General features: G+C 36.7%; 1 protein-coding gene across 4 annotated transcripts; it reads right to left on the reverse strand.

The window, feature by feature from the left end:
* Positions 1–387: 387 nt before the first annotated feature.
* On the reverse strand, positions 388–10,507 carry LOC144564197 (putative histone acetyltransferase HAC-like 1). Of its 4 annotated transcripts, none has more exons than XM_078313750.1 (17): positions 10,319–10,506; positions 9,846–10,018; positions 9,425–9,536; positions 9,240–9,317; positions 9,011–9,191; positions 8,052–8,567; positions 5,814–7,774; positions 4,760–5,050; positions 3,942–4,349; positions 3,653–3,853; positions 3,410–3,552; positions 2,994–3,309; positions 2,682–2,821; positions 2,440–2,518; positions 1,881–2,273; positions 1,366–1,583; positions 388–774 (listed from the first exon to the last, which is right to left on the reverse strand). In XM_078313750.1, exons 2-17 carry the CDS (start codon positions 9,917–9,919, stop codon positions 657–659), a joined length of 5,229 nt encoding a protein of 1,742 aa, XP_078169876.1. In that variant the 5' UTR covers positions 9,920–10,018; positions 10,319–10,506; the 3' UTR covers positions 388–656. The 4 variants fall into 4 exon arrangements, with proteins under 4 accessions (XP_078169876.1, XP_078169877.1, XP_078169874.1 ...); XM_078313751.1 differs by having other exon boundaries at positions 8,052–8,236; positions 9,175–9,191; positions 10,319–10,505; XM_078313748.1 differs by having other exon boundaries at positions 9,011–9,317; positions 10,319–10,507.
* Positions 10,508–18,333: the final 7,826 nt, after the last annotated feature.

An 18,333-nucleotide genomic window follows, 5' to 3' on the forward strand; every position in this document is an offset into this window, starting at 1 on the left:
ATTTTGCTGAAATCTGATTATTTTTAATAAAATATTTTTTTAGTGGGTATTTTTAAAAAAATCGGGCTCTACTATCCTCCCAACTCACCTCAAGCCATAGCCCATAAGATATGTGCATTTTTTTTTCTCAATAGTACGACGCCAGAAATTTTATGCATTTGACCACTAGTTGAAATGCATTATTGTTAACAATATATTATTTTATGCATTTCAACTATATTACTTTTTGTATCCACATAACAGTGTAATCAAAGCACGATTATTATTCATTATTAATTATTTATACTAAAAATGGGCCAACCTACAAAAGGAGACTGGTATTGTTCTCCTCATTCCTACTGTTCCCTGTTCCCTAAACATAACATAAGCAACCAAACAATCACAGGAAAAACCAATAATGAAAAATAAATTAAAATACAGACCCATCAAGATTTCTTCTGCACATGAGAGATCTACAGTTACAACTATACGGTACAGCTTTCACAGGAAACAGATGGTATGAAAATGGTACACAAGTAAAATAAAAGATTGGCCACAACCTTGTACATCGGGTCAAGGCCTGTATAAGCTCGCACTGCAATGGATCTAGTTAGCACTCCAGTATATGACACAATGGAGGTATTGAAAAATGTACATTCATTATGTTGTTGACTGTTCTATGAGTCATTGGTTCCTGAAACTTCTGCAGCTCGTTGCCTCATCATCTCATTCACAGCAGCCCGACGTCTTGACTCAGACTGCTGCTGAAGCCTCCGCAAGTGTTCCTTCAAATCCCTGTATTGAAATTACAAGTTGATCAAAGATGAGTCCCATTCATAAAAATAAAATTTTGCCAACCACAGATTGAGTAACATCTAACCAAACTCTAAAATAACCAAATATTTGCCAATACCCACCCTCTATTATTTTTTTCATAATTTACGTTTTCAGTCATTTTTATCTTGCTTTAATTGTAGATTTCCTGTATGTTATAATTGTTATGCTTTGTAGATGTGTGTACTCTGATTCTCATTTTACTATGGTATACATGACATGAATTAAACAGGATCACTAGTATACCGTAATATTTTTGAGAGGTTAATTACCTTACCATCTTTCTCCTCTTTTTTTCCTTCTGAGAAAGATAAAACAAGGTACTGGACCACTAGTATACCATAATCTTTTTGGAACAAGTGTCCACGAACAGTGAGACAGTAAAAAATTATTTTATATAACCACTTTGGAATGTATTTCTAAAGTACTAACATATTAACTACGAGATATTCTTCCTACTCAGGACACTCCCTAAATGACTAAAGCAAAGCAAACCAGATTTGCGTTATATAGCAGCAGAAAATAATAAAACCAAGAATTCCTTTCACTCACTTGCAGCGGGGTACAGTGCACGCAGTCTCCTTGCAAGCACGAGCATGGAGTTGAAGAATGTACCACATCTTCTTGCAGAGACCACAACCTCCAGAGGCACGAACTCCACACTGCATACCATGGCGGAACAGCCCCTTTACCTTGCGGCAGTTCGGGTATTGACAATGTGGGGACCGGCACTGTGAGGCATGCACCAGCAGCTCCAACATCTTCCTCAGCTGCATTAGGTCAAACATAGATGTATAAATTACATAATTGATTTTGTTAATTCTTCTTACTAATGACAGTGCAATATTTACTAATGGTTATTGCATCTAGTATACTAATAACATTCATATTTTTATACACCAACAGCCCAATAGGCATGCAATTTTACAAGTATCAAGACTTGAATGTAAAATTAGAAAAATATCCTACCCCCATTCCACATTAGGTCAAAAAAGAATCCAAAAAATCAAAGTTGCAGTGTATTCAAACAGCACAGCAGCCGACAAGCGAGTCAATAAACAACGTACCTGTGAAACACGCTTCTGCCGAGCCTCCTTGTTCTGCGCATCCCTCTCAGCATTCGAGGGGTGATTTGTCAACTTGTGGGGATGATTAACCACCCCCTCTTTCTGGTAGCATGAGTTGCAAACATCAAAGTCAGGGCAGACCTCACAGCGCCAGCCCTGGCCAGCCTCAATGTCATGGTTACAAACATTGCATGTGGTCACAAAGGCCGGTGCTGTCGGGTTGTGAAGGTGGTACAGCACCATCATTGACGAGTGTTTTGCACGTCGAAGAGTGTCGTACTGATAGTGGTTGCCCTGACATAGTGACAGAAATGCTTGTCGTGTGTCAAAGAACTCACTCTCAAGGATATCATCCTTGTCCTTTGTGTCATTCGGAATGCTGGTTATCTCCATCTGAAAGAAACATCACGTAATCAGGATTTATAAGTTGCAACTAATTTTCATTGTTATGTTATCATGTGCAAAATGGTAAAATAAGAGCACAATATAAGAAGTATGATAAATAATACTATCAAGATAAAGCTCTACTGGAAGAAAGTCCAAGAAAGAGAAAACTTACAGGTCTGAAAGTGTGTTTCTCCCTGCTATGGGTCGGATGCCTCTCCCTGTCCTCACGCAGTTGCTCCGCTTTATGACAGCTATCATGCAGAGAGAGAAGATTATTCATACAAGACAGCAGATGAATAAATGCAAAAGTCAACCAGAAGGATGAAATTGTCATTTTGGATAATGGTCAGTATAAGGATGTTTTTTTTTATACAGAAAATTTTCATGAATAATGCTGCCAATTATCATGCTCACCTCTCACATAGGTTGAAATATCGGCAACTATTGCACACCCAGCGTGTACCAGACACCATAAGTACGCAACAATGGTTGCAGGGATGCTGGAGATGAACCATGATGAAGTCTTCCCTCATAGGATATATTGTTTCTCCCAGCTTCACAACGAATAAACAAAAAAGGATCAGACAATAATTGCATCCATTAAAATCAAGAAGCAAAGTACAAGCAAAAACTATCACATCACTCAAGGTTTACAAGATAAACATACATAAGGATTCATTATGGTAATTTTTTTTTAAAAAAAAGAAAGAAAAGAAAGTAGGTTACCTTCTGCATCAACATGGCATCCTTTGAGGCGTTACCGCTTAGATCGGTGTGGCCAGCAGCCTTAAGGGCGCGCTTGGTGATAGTGGCTTTCTTCAGCTTACCCTTCTTCTGCTGCTTGCGATCATCTTCCTCTTGGCGCAGTTGGGTAATCATGTCTTCTGCAGCTCCTGGCCAATAGTCACCATCAAAATAAGGCAGACGGGCTGCTGTCACCTTTGCTCTGGACTCCCCCTGATGTGTGAAGAAATGGTCATACAGATTTGTCAGGTCAACCACTATGTTCTCTTTTACTCCCTTCTTCAGCATAGACAAGTACCTTCAAAACATAATACATGGGTAAACAATATAGTAAATATGATTAGTAACATGTATAATGAATGCAATCTTTGACTTGAACTTGCAGGGATAACACACACCATTCACGCAATTTGTCAGACTTAGGGGTCTTTTGAATCTCAGGATGGCAGTATAAGATGTAATCTTCACCCTTGAGAGGGGGACAGGCCCATATATAGCAGCTTGTGAATCCACGTCTTTTGCAATATTCAAGGTACCCAATCTGGAAATATTATATGAACCAATTATTATGTGTATCAAAACAACTGTTTGAAAATAGGCAAACTATATGTAATTTCTCAAGGTTGAACAAGTGACTATACCAGAATCTCATGATAGACAAACGTACGAAGAGCCTCTCCACTGACTGTTCTGATCTCAGGCCTGAAGTACTTGACTGAATCAAGATAAGACAGATAAACACGCCGTTGATTTGGAAAGGCGCATTCTGTGCCGAACTCTTGTACGTACATTCCGAAAAGGCACACCTCTACACCCTCAATCTTCTGAAATAACAATACTGCCTATAAAGTAAAACCACAAAGTTAGTACAAAACCAAAATTCTTTAGAAAATGAAAAATCAAATACTCAAGAAAGGATCTTCTCAGCACCTTAGATTTGTAGGGAAATTCAGTCGGATAGTTTTCCTCCTGAAATATCTCTAAAAACCTTGGCTTCACCTCTAATTTCTTGTCAACAGATGAGACAACTCTAACAACAAGTCCCTCTGCTCCTGGTACCTCATCAATGCTCTTTCCAAAATGGTTGGCTCGGTCCTGCTTTTCCTGCTTCAGCCGCTTGGAGAGACGAATCTCTATGTGGTCACTCAAGATTGTGCGTGGTAGATCCTTGGCACCGAGCACAGCACTCTGGGGTAGTGGTTTGCGCTCACCTGTTTCTACCTCTTCAGTGTAGCAGTTTGGGCAGGTGTACTCAGCTTGGCCGCCATCATTTCTACGCCCATTAAACAGAGCACATATTTGATGCTGCCATGCCTCACACTTGTCACATTGCACCCACTGTGGAGAAGGTGGCTTATTGGTTAGTTCTCAGTGAAAAGAGAATAGAATTACAAAGCTTTAAAAGAAGCCTGTTATTGAAAATTATTACCCGAGCCCATGAGAAGAATTATAAGCTTGTAAACCCCAAAAAGGAAAATAAACAACAAGACCAGCAGAAACTAAAGAGAAGAAAAAAGATCTCTTATGCTAGGACTTGGATTCTCCTATTAGACTAATGATGCAAATGCAGTTAAATCACATCAAGTATTCAGTCTATAAACTCAACTCGTAGAGATTCATCATCAGGCAAATTGCTAAACCCAAAAAAAGGGAAATAAAATCAAAAGAAGATACTATCATGATACCACACCAATACGAGTCTGGTACCCTATACTACAATCCTGGGTTGAAAGAATAAAGAGATATACCCATTCTTCAGTCTCCTCATCATTCCTTTTCTTCTCGAGCCTACCTTTGGGGACAACATGGCCCTCAATCTCTATGGTTTCACCTCTTGCGTCGTTGAAGCATGGGATACAAATATAGTGCCTCTGCTCACCGGTGCCAATTGTATAGTACATAGCATTGCGCTTTATACGGGCCCCACATGGGGTGCAGTAGATTGGTGGTGGCTCAAAGGTCAGCTTCTCAACAGCACACAGCTGGCATGAGTTCTCATTCATCGAGATGGCCTGGTTCTTCTCGGCCTTTGATTTGCTCTGCATCACCAACCACAAAACTGTCATTATTCAAAATAGAATAAACAGTACACATGTTTCTCAAAGAGAAGTTCTTCATCTGCCATGTTTGGTTGTGGAGTAAGAGGTGGAGTAAACCCCTTACTTCACACTAAAGCTACCAAACGAGGTGTAAAACAGGAGTAAGATGGAGTGAAGGCGGAGCAAGTTAAACCACCTCTCTAGACAGATTAACTTGCTCCACATTTACTACTCCAGTAGGGCCACTGTCATAGACAGATTCATTTCCCCATTTTTCTCTCCTCCAGACGGATTAATTTAAGCCATGACTTAAGCTGACAAACGAGGTGTAATATAAGAGTAAGATGGAGTAGGCAACTTAATCCTCCTTAAATATAAGTAGCAACCAAACATGACCCGAAAATCCTTAATTTCAACAGAAATTAAATGACAAGTCTGAAAACTAGCCCTCAAACTGGTTGTGATTATCATTCACATGCACCTCAGTAGGAGATATATTTCCATCTTTTACCATTTTCTTCCATTACAGAAAGATACAGACAGTAATATGATCTCAAAGCAACACAGAAAGTTTGTTAGCATGACAATACCCAGCCCCCACCTCAATGCCAACACAAAAAAAAGAATGGTTGCGTATAGCAAATCACTTATAAGTACCTTAGAAATGCATAATTTACAAATCTGGAGGACAGTACAGTCTGAAGCTCGTCTTATCAAGGACACTTCTCAAATTTATATTTCATAAAAATAAAAAAATATGTACCTGACCAACCCACTGCCTCAAACTTTTGATATGTTCTCTAACTTGCTCCGGCGTAAAGAGTTCCATCATAGAAACACCCTTTATCTTAGGTTTCCCTGACCTACCAGCAGCCCCATCCTCCTCCATTTCCTCTTGTTTTGCTTCTGATGCATTTTCATCATTTCTCTCTTCGTCCTCAACCAGCAAAGAAGGTTCCTGCTTGACCCAGTCAGATGGACCAGTAGGACCCACATCAGTTTGGGAAGATCTTATCATGCTGACATCCCCATCCAAACCATAACCCATCCGAACTGATGATGTGTCGGACACTGTAGAGGCAATATGCAAGTTTTGCAATGCTGGATCAATTTTAACATCTGTCTCCTGCTTTGCAGATATATTACTAGTACTTTGTTCAATTGGAAATGCTTCCTGCAGGGCACTAAAAGACGGGTTTGTATTGTTGACTGATACAGGGGAGATATCCATATCCATCCTTGGCCTCTTTGGTAAAGGATGTTGGAGTGGTAGGAGAGGCTGATGCCGCCCATTTGAGACATCCATCAAAACTGGTTCGGCATCCATCTGATCTGAGAATACCCCTGACGATGAGTCTAATTGATTCATACCCTTCTGTGAGTGTTTCAAAGCAAGAGGGGCAGAGGCTGAGGCAGGTAAAGCAACAGGGGCCAAACCAGCCACAGTCTCCACCTTATTATCAACCTCCTTTCCATTTGAACCTTTTTTTGAGTCGCCCTTCAGTGTCAAGGACTTCTGTTTGGCCATGATTATAAACTTGCGGGCGGGAATACATACTGGGCAGTTCACTTCACGGCAACCACGAAAATGAAGAAGAACCTTCCGGGCTGTCAGACAAAGGTGGACCTGGCACTGCTTCTTATAACAGCTTTCAATGTGTTTGGCAAGCTGTTGTGCTTTAACACAATTCTTCTCACAACAGTGACCAACTGGAGCAGAACAGTATTTCGCATGTAACAGGAATAGTAGCAGTTTCATCTGATTCAGATACTTTGTCTCCTGTTGAGAGAGCTGGGAGGATCCTTTATTTGTAACCACCATAGTTGTGACAGTAGGACCAGGTGCCCGCACGCCCTCTGACGATATGCTCATGCAAGACTGGTCAGGTTCGTTTTGAGAAATTTGCTTCTTCTCAATCAATGCATTGCTATTGTGACTGTTGTTATTATCAACAACCATCTGGTGGTTGTTCCGTTGCATCTGCTGAGTTGGCCTCCACTGAGACGGTTGCTGAACCAGCATCGTGTCTGGCTGCTGGACCCCACCCCTCGATCGGCCATTCCCTACCCCATTATGGGATGACAATTCATCAGACTGGACAGTCTGATTTAATGTATTGGAACCAACTAACGGGCCAAAGAACTGTCCCTGGCCTCCCTTATTATTACCAAATGGCACCTGGAAATCAGCAATTTGAGGGAGCATTAAATCATTATTCGTCAGCAGGGCACTCTCAGCCATTACTTGGTCTGTATTAATGGCCCCCAAAGAACCGATTGAGCCAATAGAGCCCAAGGAGGATTGTCTAGAAAAGGTGTTGTTTCCAACCCTCGTCATCATTGGTTGCTGTTGTTGTGGATGTTGTTGTTGCATGCTCTGCTGGTGCAGTTGATTGCCACCAAGCTGACTGCTCATGTGTGAATATGGCTGGAAGTTGACCTTCTCAGGGTGAGAGAATGGCTCAGATTTCACAATTGGTTGTTGGATCGTTTGTTGGATTGCTTGATGAATCTGCTGGATGCCCGCTTGGTGATTGCTTGTCAGAATGTTTGCCCTGGGCTTTGATTGGAGGGATGCTGCAACAGCTGAGATCTTGTTTAAATTACTTGCTGAAGACATGTTAGATGGGCCTGCAGAATTGTAATAGTTTCCAGAACTTGACATGGTCATGTCAACTTGTTTGGTGTCGCCCATCAGAGAAACACCTTGTTGAGACAGTGATGCTTCAAAAAGACAAAAGGGGAAAAAAGAAGAAGTGAGAATGTATTTTCTATAGTTCAATTACACATTTTAAGGATAACAGGGAGTTTAACACATACATATATGTATACATTTATATGTATTTAATCATCCGTGTATGTGTCTGTGTGCGCGCACGCGCACATATACATATAACGCAATTTGCAAAGCTCTGACCACCTGCGAGTCAAGAGTTGGTGGGACATTTAACTACTAAGCTCGATAATGAAAACAAATGAATATTGCAACAAATTTACATACTCGGCATCCTTTGCTGGATCTGCTGTGAAGAAAAACCCTGCTGGAGGGGCTTTGTTGAGTTCCCATATGTGCCACCAATGCCCATGTACCCTTCTGACATTCCTGGTCCATTCATCAGTTGTTGCATGTTATTACCAAGCAACCCTAATCCGTTGTTATTATTCATCATGCCATCTCCAAACCCTTGGGAAGAATGTTTCTGATTCATAGGAACTGACTGCATGCCAGGCCCCACTTGTCCACTGAGAGTGTTGTATTGTTGTTGCTTCTGGGGCTGCAGAAGTGGAAGCATAGAAGAGTCTGCACCTAGAATCCCAGACCCATTATTGTAGTCGGAGTTCATAGGCATGGTCTGTTGGGTTACTTGTGTGTTACTGGTGGAGTTAAATCCAGGGGTCGGTATCATTTGCGGCGTAACCTGACGTCGCACGCCTATTGATCCAGACATTGAAGTGTTTCCTGGCTGATTAATTGACATGTTCCCATGTGAGAGCTGGTATCCACTAGACATGGCACCTAAATAGGAAAGAATGTGGTATCCTCAGTAACAGCACACGAAAGAAAAGTCAATTGATATTTATGTTTAACTTATAAAATCACATTTAGTTTATACCCCAAAAATATGCCATGCCTAACTAACTAAACATAAATGTTAAGAAATTGTATGCCTACTCTTTGCCAAATATTTACAGTAGTGCATTATACATGGCATAGGAAAATTCTATGAAAGTTCTGGTGGTACTTGTACAACCACTTCAATATTGCATGCGAAACAAAGCCCAGATAATACATTACATTTTTAATAATGGTAACAGTCATTGGTTCCATTACATTAAGGAAACAGTTATTGGTTCATTTAAGGGAGGTCTACTGCAACATATGCAAGAACGCAAAAGGAAAAAAAACTCAACAAGGGATTAATGAGAGATTAAAGAAATCTCTACTATTCAAGATCATACCAGCAGGACCGCTAGTGGGATTAATCCCCTGGTTGTTCTCCATTGAGGATGACATTCGCATGGTTCCAGTCGGATTGTGGGATATGCCAGGTGTAGGTATCATCATGCCAGATACCGACGAATTAGACTGTATGTTATGATGCGCCATAGTCTGTTGATGATTCTGCTGTTGCAACTGCTGCTGCTGCTGATGGAGTTGTTGTTGCTGATGGAGTTGCTGTTGACGTACCTGGTTTTGCTTCATTTGATTCAGCATATTTGTTATACGACTCTCAATCCCACTCTGAAATTTGCTTATATAGTCATCCTGCTCACAAGAAAAGCACAAAGAAAAGTATAGTATGATCAATTGTCTTCCTGCTCACAAGATGGCACTACAGAAGTTTGTAGGGGGGAATAAAGAGATTGATTTACTTTGTTAAGAGACTCTTTGAATATAGACTCTTCAAGCCTCTTCGCAATATCAGGCAATCTCTGCTTCCAGTCACTTGATGGATTAGTTTGTTTTCCCTCTAACCATTTGCATCTGTATATTTTTATGTACAAAAAAAGGAGGGGGAGAGAAACGAATTAAATTTTGGTAGTAATGAACAAGAAGCTTCAGTAACAATAGATTTCAATATATACAACTCAAACATAAATCCACTTGTATGTTAATGAGACAGACTAGTTCACCACATCAACTTATCTATGAAAAATTACAACCAATTAAACACAAGAGAATAAGCTGGTAAGCAATACTTTATAACTTACATACACACACAGTACTTTGCATTCAAGAAAATAGGTTTATATGATACTAGCGATGTAGAAAAAAAGAAGAAGAAAGGCTTACATTCTGTCTTGCATATTGATTCGCAGTGCCTGGAGATCTGGGTCCATGCTGGCATGGCCAGTATGATTTTGCATCGAGTTCTGATCAGAGACAAAGTGAGGGAGTAGCCAGTCTAATCAGAGAAGTTCTAAGAGTGTGATTATTGGGCAATTTTACTTACTCGCACCTCACACCTGAAAAACCATATAAGATGAAATCAATTTTCAATTCTAGTAGTCAATAGCGACAACTATCAGGGCCTGGATAAAATAGAGGAACCCTCGCCAAAGAATCAAATAAATTTAGAAAAAGCTCTCATTTCTACTGAAAACATAGTAACTACGAATCTAGGATGAAGAGTGAGCCGAGACTGAGGCTGGTGGGGCCCAGGCCTCACTATTATACTGTTTTGTGAAGTACCGTAACCCTTCTCCCATTGCAATAAGTACCTTTTGCAGCCTCCTTATTATACTGTCTCCCGTTGCAATTAGTACCTTCGGAAGGCTACGCTTGAATCGGGCGGAGGGATTCCTCCGACTCACCGTCCGATCGAATTTTTCAAAGGCGGATACGACTGTTGATCGGAAGAGAGATTTGGGGGTGGAGGAGAGGTAAGCTTTATTTTTGAGGGAAGAGAGGTAAGCTTTAGATGAGTTCGTACTTCGTCGTCGAGTGGGAGGATTCGAATGTAGGAAATCGCAGCATCTCCGAGTAAAGTTAGTGGATCCGGACCATTCTTTAACCTGGCTCGAATCGTTAAGAGGACCCCTAATGTAGTCGGTTGAAGAAAATAGTTTGTGTTAGGCCGTATATGTTTTGAGTTTTGTCGGGCCGGTTATTACTTCTCGCGTTTTTGCTTTTTTATTTTCTTTCAATTGGGTTATGGGGATGAAAAAAAAGATCGGATACAGATTAGATAGTGGTAAAATCATATCACATTTTTTTTTTGGACATAAATACGGATAATAAATAAATGCATACAGATACGTATTGGATATCTCCGTACACATATACATAAATATTTTTATAATATATTTACTATTTGAATATAAATAATTAAAATTTAAAATCATATCCGTATATAATTTTCGAATACGGATCCAATCCGATAATATCTGACATGTTTTCACCGCTAATTATGAACTCCATTTTTCAACACCTTGGAACTGTCCAGTTCCATTTCCTTTTTAATTAGGAAGCTAATATGAGTACCCGCGCTACAGTACCCGCACCTAAACTGTCATAACTGTTTGTGGGGACCAAACTGCCATAACTGCACTTCAGATCTGTAACTTTTTTTTAATATTAATAGTCAAATCTTAAAGTATGTAGTTCAAAGAACACAAGTATTTATATCTATATAGTAAACAATGTAAATGATAAATTAATTATTTTTAAATAATCGTACCCGCACTTTTTTTTGAAATTTCTGATGTCGTACCCGCACCTAAACTGCCATAATTGCTTGTGGGGACTGTAACTGTTCCAGATCTGTAATTTTATTTTAAAATATTAATAGTCGAATCTTGAAGTATATAGTTCAAAGAACACAAGTATTTATATCTATATAATAAATAATGTAAATGATAAATTAATTATTTTTAAATAATCGTACCCACACCCTTTTTTGAAATTTCTGACGTCGTACCCGCACCTAAACTGCCGTAATTGTTTGTGGAGATCGCAACTGTTCCATATCTATAACTTTTTTTTTAATATTAATAGTCAAATCTTGAAGTATATAGTTCGAAGAACACAAGTATTTATATCTATATAGTAAATAGTGTTGTAATTTTTACATAACTGCTTGTGGGGACCTAAACTGCCATAATGTTGTAATTGAATCCCTCCTCTTTTTACATATGATACTGAAAGTATTAATATCTAAATATTGAAAGTATTTATATCTATGCACTCAAGTATTTATTTTTACGAGGTCAACTATTTTTGTTAGAGAAATGTTGACACGAAATTAATACCGAGGCTTTGAAAGGGTGCTGCTGGAATTTTAGAATAATAATTAGTGGGGACCATAATACATTATTCCTCTAAATAGAGTTACTGTAGCTGGTTCTGTGCGGGTACTGTAGCGCGGGTACAGAAATAATTATTCTTTTAATTATTTTCCTCTTATTTCCATTTTTTTTCGTTTCTATGTTCATTGCTCATTGGACATGGCCATTTTACTCTTCTTTTATTTTCCGATTATTTTCCTTAACTTTTTTCTTAAATTTTTTTTCTTCTTTTGTTTTTGTTTTTGTTTTTTTAGGGATCAACACTAAGTGTAGCAGGGCAGTAGACCGATTAAATATTTTCTTGCACCTTCATTTTGACAATTAATTGTTACCAATTTTTTTCTATTTCTTTTGATATAAAACAAGTTTTTGCTAAAAAAATAAATTTTCAATCCAATTCAAATTGATTCACCCAATTATAATTTCACGGTTAAATGACTGCACTACTACAAAAAAAGAGATTGCACACGGACATAAATGAAGGAGCTACACGGATTTCCTGCCGTGTACGATGTGAGGGTGTAGAAATCATTGTAAACAGCCGTGTACAATTCCTTACCGAGCTACACGGAATATTACATAAACAGCCATCTACGATTATTATTTCTACACGGACGTTGAACTAAATATCCGTGTACAATTCCTTGCCAGTGTCACTCTCCATTACCGAGCTACACGAATTATTACATAAACAGCCGTGTACGATTCCTCTTTCTACACGGACTTTTAACTAAATATTTGTGTAGCTCTCTTATATTATTATTTTATTTTGTTGTGCCGAAATAGTATCTCGGCTCGAGAATTTTCACAAGTTTTTAATCAATATGCAAATAAATTTTTTTTTTTCTTGTGCCAAGATGAGAATTGGGCACTCTATTGAAAAATATCAATTTTGTTTTCCTTGTGCCGAGATGAGTATTGGGCACTAGCTCTTTATCAAATTTTTTTTACACTATGCCGAGAATATGGAGGAAGTCTTGTGAGTGATAGTTTAGTTTATAGAAAAATGGCACTGTGCCGAGAATTTTTTTCTACACTGTGCCGAGAATTTTCCTTGTGCCGAGATGAGAATTCGGCACCCTTTTCTTGTGATTTTACGGCTAAGTGAATGTGAGAGTAATAGGTTCCTGCAATAAAATCAACTTAATATAAATCATGGAATAGATGGCCCTTTTGTATTATTAGTTGTTTGTTCCTAATATTAGAGTAAGATAGGGAGAAGAAATACAAATTAACAGAAAATTAGAGGAAGAAAAGAGAAATATATATATATACATGACTAACCTTAGAGGAGAAATATAAATTAACTTTAAAGATCTCAGATCCAGCCTCCTTGTGCGCAGAAGAAATACAAATTAACTTCAAAAATCTCAGATCCAGCCTCCTTGTGCGCAGAAATCAGACTACAAGAGAGAGAGAGAGTATTAATTGATCAAAACGGCGCTGGAAGGAGAAGACATTTTATATAACCAAAACCCTAAAAAAACCTTTCTACATGGCTCTTTATTAAATGTCGGTGTAGCTCTCTCAAGGCTTTCTACACTGTTATTTAAACAATGTGCAGTGTACAATTCCTACCTTTCTACACGGTTCTTTAATAAATATCCGTGTAGCTCTATCAAGGATTTATACACTGTTATTTAAACAAAAATCCGTGTACAATGCCTACCTTTCTACACTGTTCTTTAATAAATAGCCGTGTAGCTCTTTCGAGGTTTTCTACACTGTTATTTAAACAATAATCCGTGTACAATTCCTAATAAATGTCCGTGTAGCTCTCTCAAGGCTTTTTACACTGATTCTTTAATAAATATCCGTGTATAAATCCCACAGTTATTTCGAACTTTCAAAAAAACCTATTTTGTACACAGTTTTTATATAAAATTGCCAAATCCGTGTACGATGTGCAGTGTACAATTACAATTTCTGTAGTAGTGCTGGTTCCTATTCCGATTCTCAGAGCCATCGTCAAAACTCAAAAAATTATAGTTTGGAATATTTTTGGAGCCCAAACCTGATTCTTTTCAAAAGTTAAATGCAGTTTAAAGTTTAAAAATAATTCATTTTCTTTCATTTTAATTCTAGATAAAAAGGATGACAGCATTTTGTGATCATCAAAACATCAAACTTGTACATTTTAATTCTTTCATTTTAATATGTTGTACCGGCTTATTTATATGAATATAAATGGAGTAGAACTAGGGTGTTCTTAAGTTGACCAAGTCTCTTGGTGAATTCAAGTCTAAAACTCATCGAATCGGCTTTAAATGATGAGTCTGAACTATTGAAATCTGCCTACCTTGCGAGTGATGCGTCTGTATGTAAAATAATTTAATTTTTGAAATTAATTTTGCATAGAGTCAAGTGATCAAAAAAAATTTGAAAAATAAATGCATTAAAATTAATTTATTAACCTTCTAATTTTGACTGCTTTACTTTATACAAAATTAATTCGAATGTTTAAAATTTTGAGTAGAATTTGGGTGTTCTTAAGTTCACCAAACTCCTTGGTGAACTCAAGTCTAAAACCCGTCAAATCGGTTTCAAATGACAGATCCGAACCATTGAAATCCACCTACTTTACGAGTGATGCGTTTACATGTGAAAATTTTTAACATTTCAATTAATTTAGTATGAAGTCAAGCAATCAAAATTAGAAGGTTAATAAATTTTTAATGCATTTATTTTTTGAACTTTTTTTTACTACTTGACTCAATCCAAAATTAATTTCAGAATTAAATGTAGATATAGACGCATCACTTATAAAGTAGGCAGATTTCAACGGTTCAAATTTGTCATTTGAAGCCGATTCGACATATTTTAGACTTGAGTTCACCAAGGAACTTGGTAAACTTAAGAACATCCTAGTTCTTGATCACACAAAAGCATATGCACAAAATTTCAATACAGAAAATTATACCTTTTAAACCTTAAACACACTTTTGAGTCAAATTACAAGTGTACAATTCTATCAAAGTAGTATTTAGGGGTGTCGAACCACAGAGAGTAAGATTAAGACTTAGTTTAAACTTTTATAATTAATTTCAGAAAAAGTAAATAAAGTAAAGTACAATAAAGTAAATGGGGGGGGGGATTTGTTCTAATTAATTCTAAGTTTGGGTTCAATACCCGAAGAAATGAATTTTAAACAATTAAAGTAAATAAAGGAAAGAAAGATTGGTTTGCTTTCAAGTAAAAAAGATCTAGGGATATTCGGTCTACAATCCCTTGCTAATTCTATCTATTCGGTATTTGTTCAAATTCATGTATGATTTGATGAGGTTTCTAACCTAAAGTGTTAAAAAGGGTCACGGTCATGAATTAATGACGTGACTAGATAATTTCGGACTTCACGGTCGTTCTTCATCCTAGTTATCTAGACCCATTGAGCTTTTGTTAGCCTATATTGACTAATTATTGACACAAGTATTTTGGTAGGTTGGGTTAATGTTCCTCGAATTTTAGGTGTTGTCACCATCCCAAAGGGATATTTAACAATCACGTTTACACAAAAATACGCATCAATACTTAATCAATCTAGGTGTCCTAAGTAGGGGTTTGACTTCACGGTCGTTCTTCACCAAACCCTAACCCTTAATTTCTATAGTTCCGGTTATGGATATCAAAGTACGGTCGCTTCTAACCCAAAACCTAAGATATTTGTGTTCATAATTTGGTACCCTCCTCTCATTCTAACTTCTTTGGATCCTTTGCATAACAAAGCGATTCCAAAGCGGGACTACTGCGATTTCAAGTACTAAACTTCGTAATCAACACAAATGATAAATCACGGAAATTAACAATCAAATCTCATAAAATAATCATAATAAAAATAAATAACCGAATAAGATACAATTAAACAAGTTCATGCATTGACCTAAACCCCTAAAGAGAGATCTACTCCCTCATGGAGAGATCCATTACAAAGATTGGCAAAAATAAGAAGAAATAAAATAAAGAAATGATTACACCTTTTATCGAATCAAAAACCTCAAACTTGCCGAAATCTTGCTTAGACCTTCTTCTCCTTCCTAGAAAAGCTTCTGGAACTCCAAGAATTACCACAGAATTATCGCTATATCTTATGGAAATTGACATGCACTAAGGGAGAGAGAGATGAGAATGAATGTGTCTTTGAATGTGAATGAACCTCCTCTTTTATAGCCAAGAGTTATGCCCAATTAAGAGACTAGGAAGTGGAGTTAGTGGGTGCTATATTTAGATTATTTCTCATATTGCCTTGTCCACATTTGATTGTCAAAATATGTCCTTGGTGCGCTAAAAATAGAAACCGTGTAATTTTAGCTGTCTGCAGGTCCAGTGCGTTTGTATTGACTCCAAATTTCCTTTTTTTTTAGTTCTCATGTTGTAGATCTTCTTGCTAGCTTTCCAAAAAGTGGTCATATGTCCAAAACGGAGTTACGAGTCAAAAGTTATGGCTATTTTCAGTTCAGGCTCCAATTATGCGTTCTGCTACACTGCGGCCAGGCCACCCGCACTAGGCTCGGTTTTTCCTGTGCGACCAGAGTGCGTCCGCATCGATATCTGTGTGTCCGCACGGATTTTGATGAATAGCTTATTATACCTTTTTAAAATTGGCGCGCGTCCAAAAATTCATCTAAGTACTTAGTGCAACTGTATCGCAAACCGTGCATCTGCACTGGGCATTTTTCTTCATTTTCTGCAAATTAAACCAAACAAACGCAGTAACTTGATCCTATGTGTATTCTATTAACTTTATATTCAAAATACAAGATATTTGATGTTATTTCATGATAAAAATCAGATTGAATATGTATATAATTTAGGTCTATCACTTCTACTCATATAAATGCATGATTCTTATATAAATATGGAATCATATTGTTCAATAAATACACTCTTATATTTATGTTTTAAGTTATGTAGTTATTAATAGTTATATAACCAGATATAATATACTTGACTTTAAAAAAAAATGCATGTAATGAACAAGTATGATATTTGAAAAATCAATATTAAAAGGTACAATAATGTCTCCTCAGAGATCATGGTTGACAGAGGAGACAAATATAGGAAGGGGTTCTCTTTAATGATGCAACTCCATTAAAAAGGAGGTATGTTGCTCTAAATTCCCTTTTGCAAAAAATTGAAGAACGCATGCATCTTGAAGCAAGCACAATAATTCAGTAGATGCTAACAAGCATTATAAGGTCATGGGATGAAAATAAGGTTATATGGTCTACACACACTTGAAAAGACTAAGTTATTTTTTCAATCGTTCAAAATTGTGCCTTTGATTTGGATAGAGACCGTTTATAAATTATGCGTTGTATTTGATAGAGATATAAAATAAAAAATTTAACTTTATGATTATCTTATTTTATTTCATTCGAGGTAATAATTATCTTCTTCTTTTTTCGCTTACTAGCTATATCTAATTGTTGGAAACAATTTAGAAACATAATTCTTATCTCATATAAGAATAGAGGTAAGAATTATCATGGAGTTATCATGTTATCTTTCACTTTAATTATTCTATTTCAAACAGGTTTTTAAGTTTTATATAAGCAGGCACTGTTCTAATTAATTCAAACAAATATGTTGTTTATGAAATAATTAGCGAAATTAATCTTGAAGAGAAAGTGTTCTTCTGAAAAAAAAAAATGCAATTATTGCCTCACATAAATATGCGTAAGTTTGACCACAGAAAACATATCACAAAAATCTAATTCAATGTTGATCAAGGAGAGTCTGGGTACAGTAAGTCTCTACATTTGATTCATTGAAATACTTGGATAAGTTTAAGAAAGCGTGCATCCTTGTGCTAATAGAGTAATAGGTAATAAATTACTTCTTTAGGATGGATGTCAATTACAAAGTTACATACTCATAGTCATATATAAGTCATAATCGGAAGCGGAGCTCTTATATTATATTTTTTAAATATGATTCAGGATATGGTGCTTTGGAAAAGTCAAGAGATTGTTTTATTTTTCTGTTTATATTTATAGTTTCAAAATTAAAAAGTTGATCCAAAACTCCTTAATTAACATTTTAGAAAATAATTACTACTTTTTAGAATTTTGTAAAACATTTTTTCATTAAATAAAGAAAGTATTTATTTTTCAAAACAGTGATTTAAAAAATTCTAAAACAATAGTACAAATATTTTAAAGAATGCTAAATTTTGTTTTCAAGCATATTTTAATATGGAGATTATGTTGAGAGGTTTAGATCGACTGTTTGAACTTTGAAAACGAAAATATAAACAGAAAGTAAGCAACCACTTCACTCTCCAAAACACTGTAGCCAAACCCTTTCATTAATATGTGGTATATTTAACTTTTAGTGAATATATTCATATTTTTAGTATTTCATTTTAATAATAGTTCAATCAATTAGTGTGATTCTCAAATAATGGTTTTAAAATTGAATATTCCTTAAAACAATTTATGAGTATGATTAGTCATTTTAAATTATAAAAATGAACGTATAGTAATTTGTCTGGCTCA

The sequence above is a fragment of the Carex rostrata genome, chromosome 13 (genome assembly GCF_964058835.1).
Source record: "Carex rostrata chromosome 13, lpCarRost1.2, whole genome shotgun sequence".
Taxonomy (NCBI): Eukaryota; Viridiplantae; Streptophyta; class Magnoliopsida; order Poales; family Cyperaceae; genus Carex; species Carex rostrata.

Excerpts from the sequence above, each read along its gene's own strand:
- LOC144564197 (XM_078313748.1), bottom strand. The coding sequence starts at position 9,919 with ATGCAAAATCATACTGGCCATGCCAGCATGGACCCAGATCTCCAGGCA. Across the intron at positions 8,568-9,010 it reads TCCCACTAGCGGTCCTGCTG|GTGCCATGTCTAGTGGATAC; the intron begins GTATGATCTTGA and ends TTTCCTATTTAG. Across the intron at positions 3,310-3,409 it reads TCTGACAAATTGCGTGAATG|GTACTTGTCTATGCTGAAGA; the intron begins GTGTGTGTTATC and ends TATGTTTTGAAG.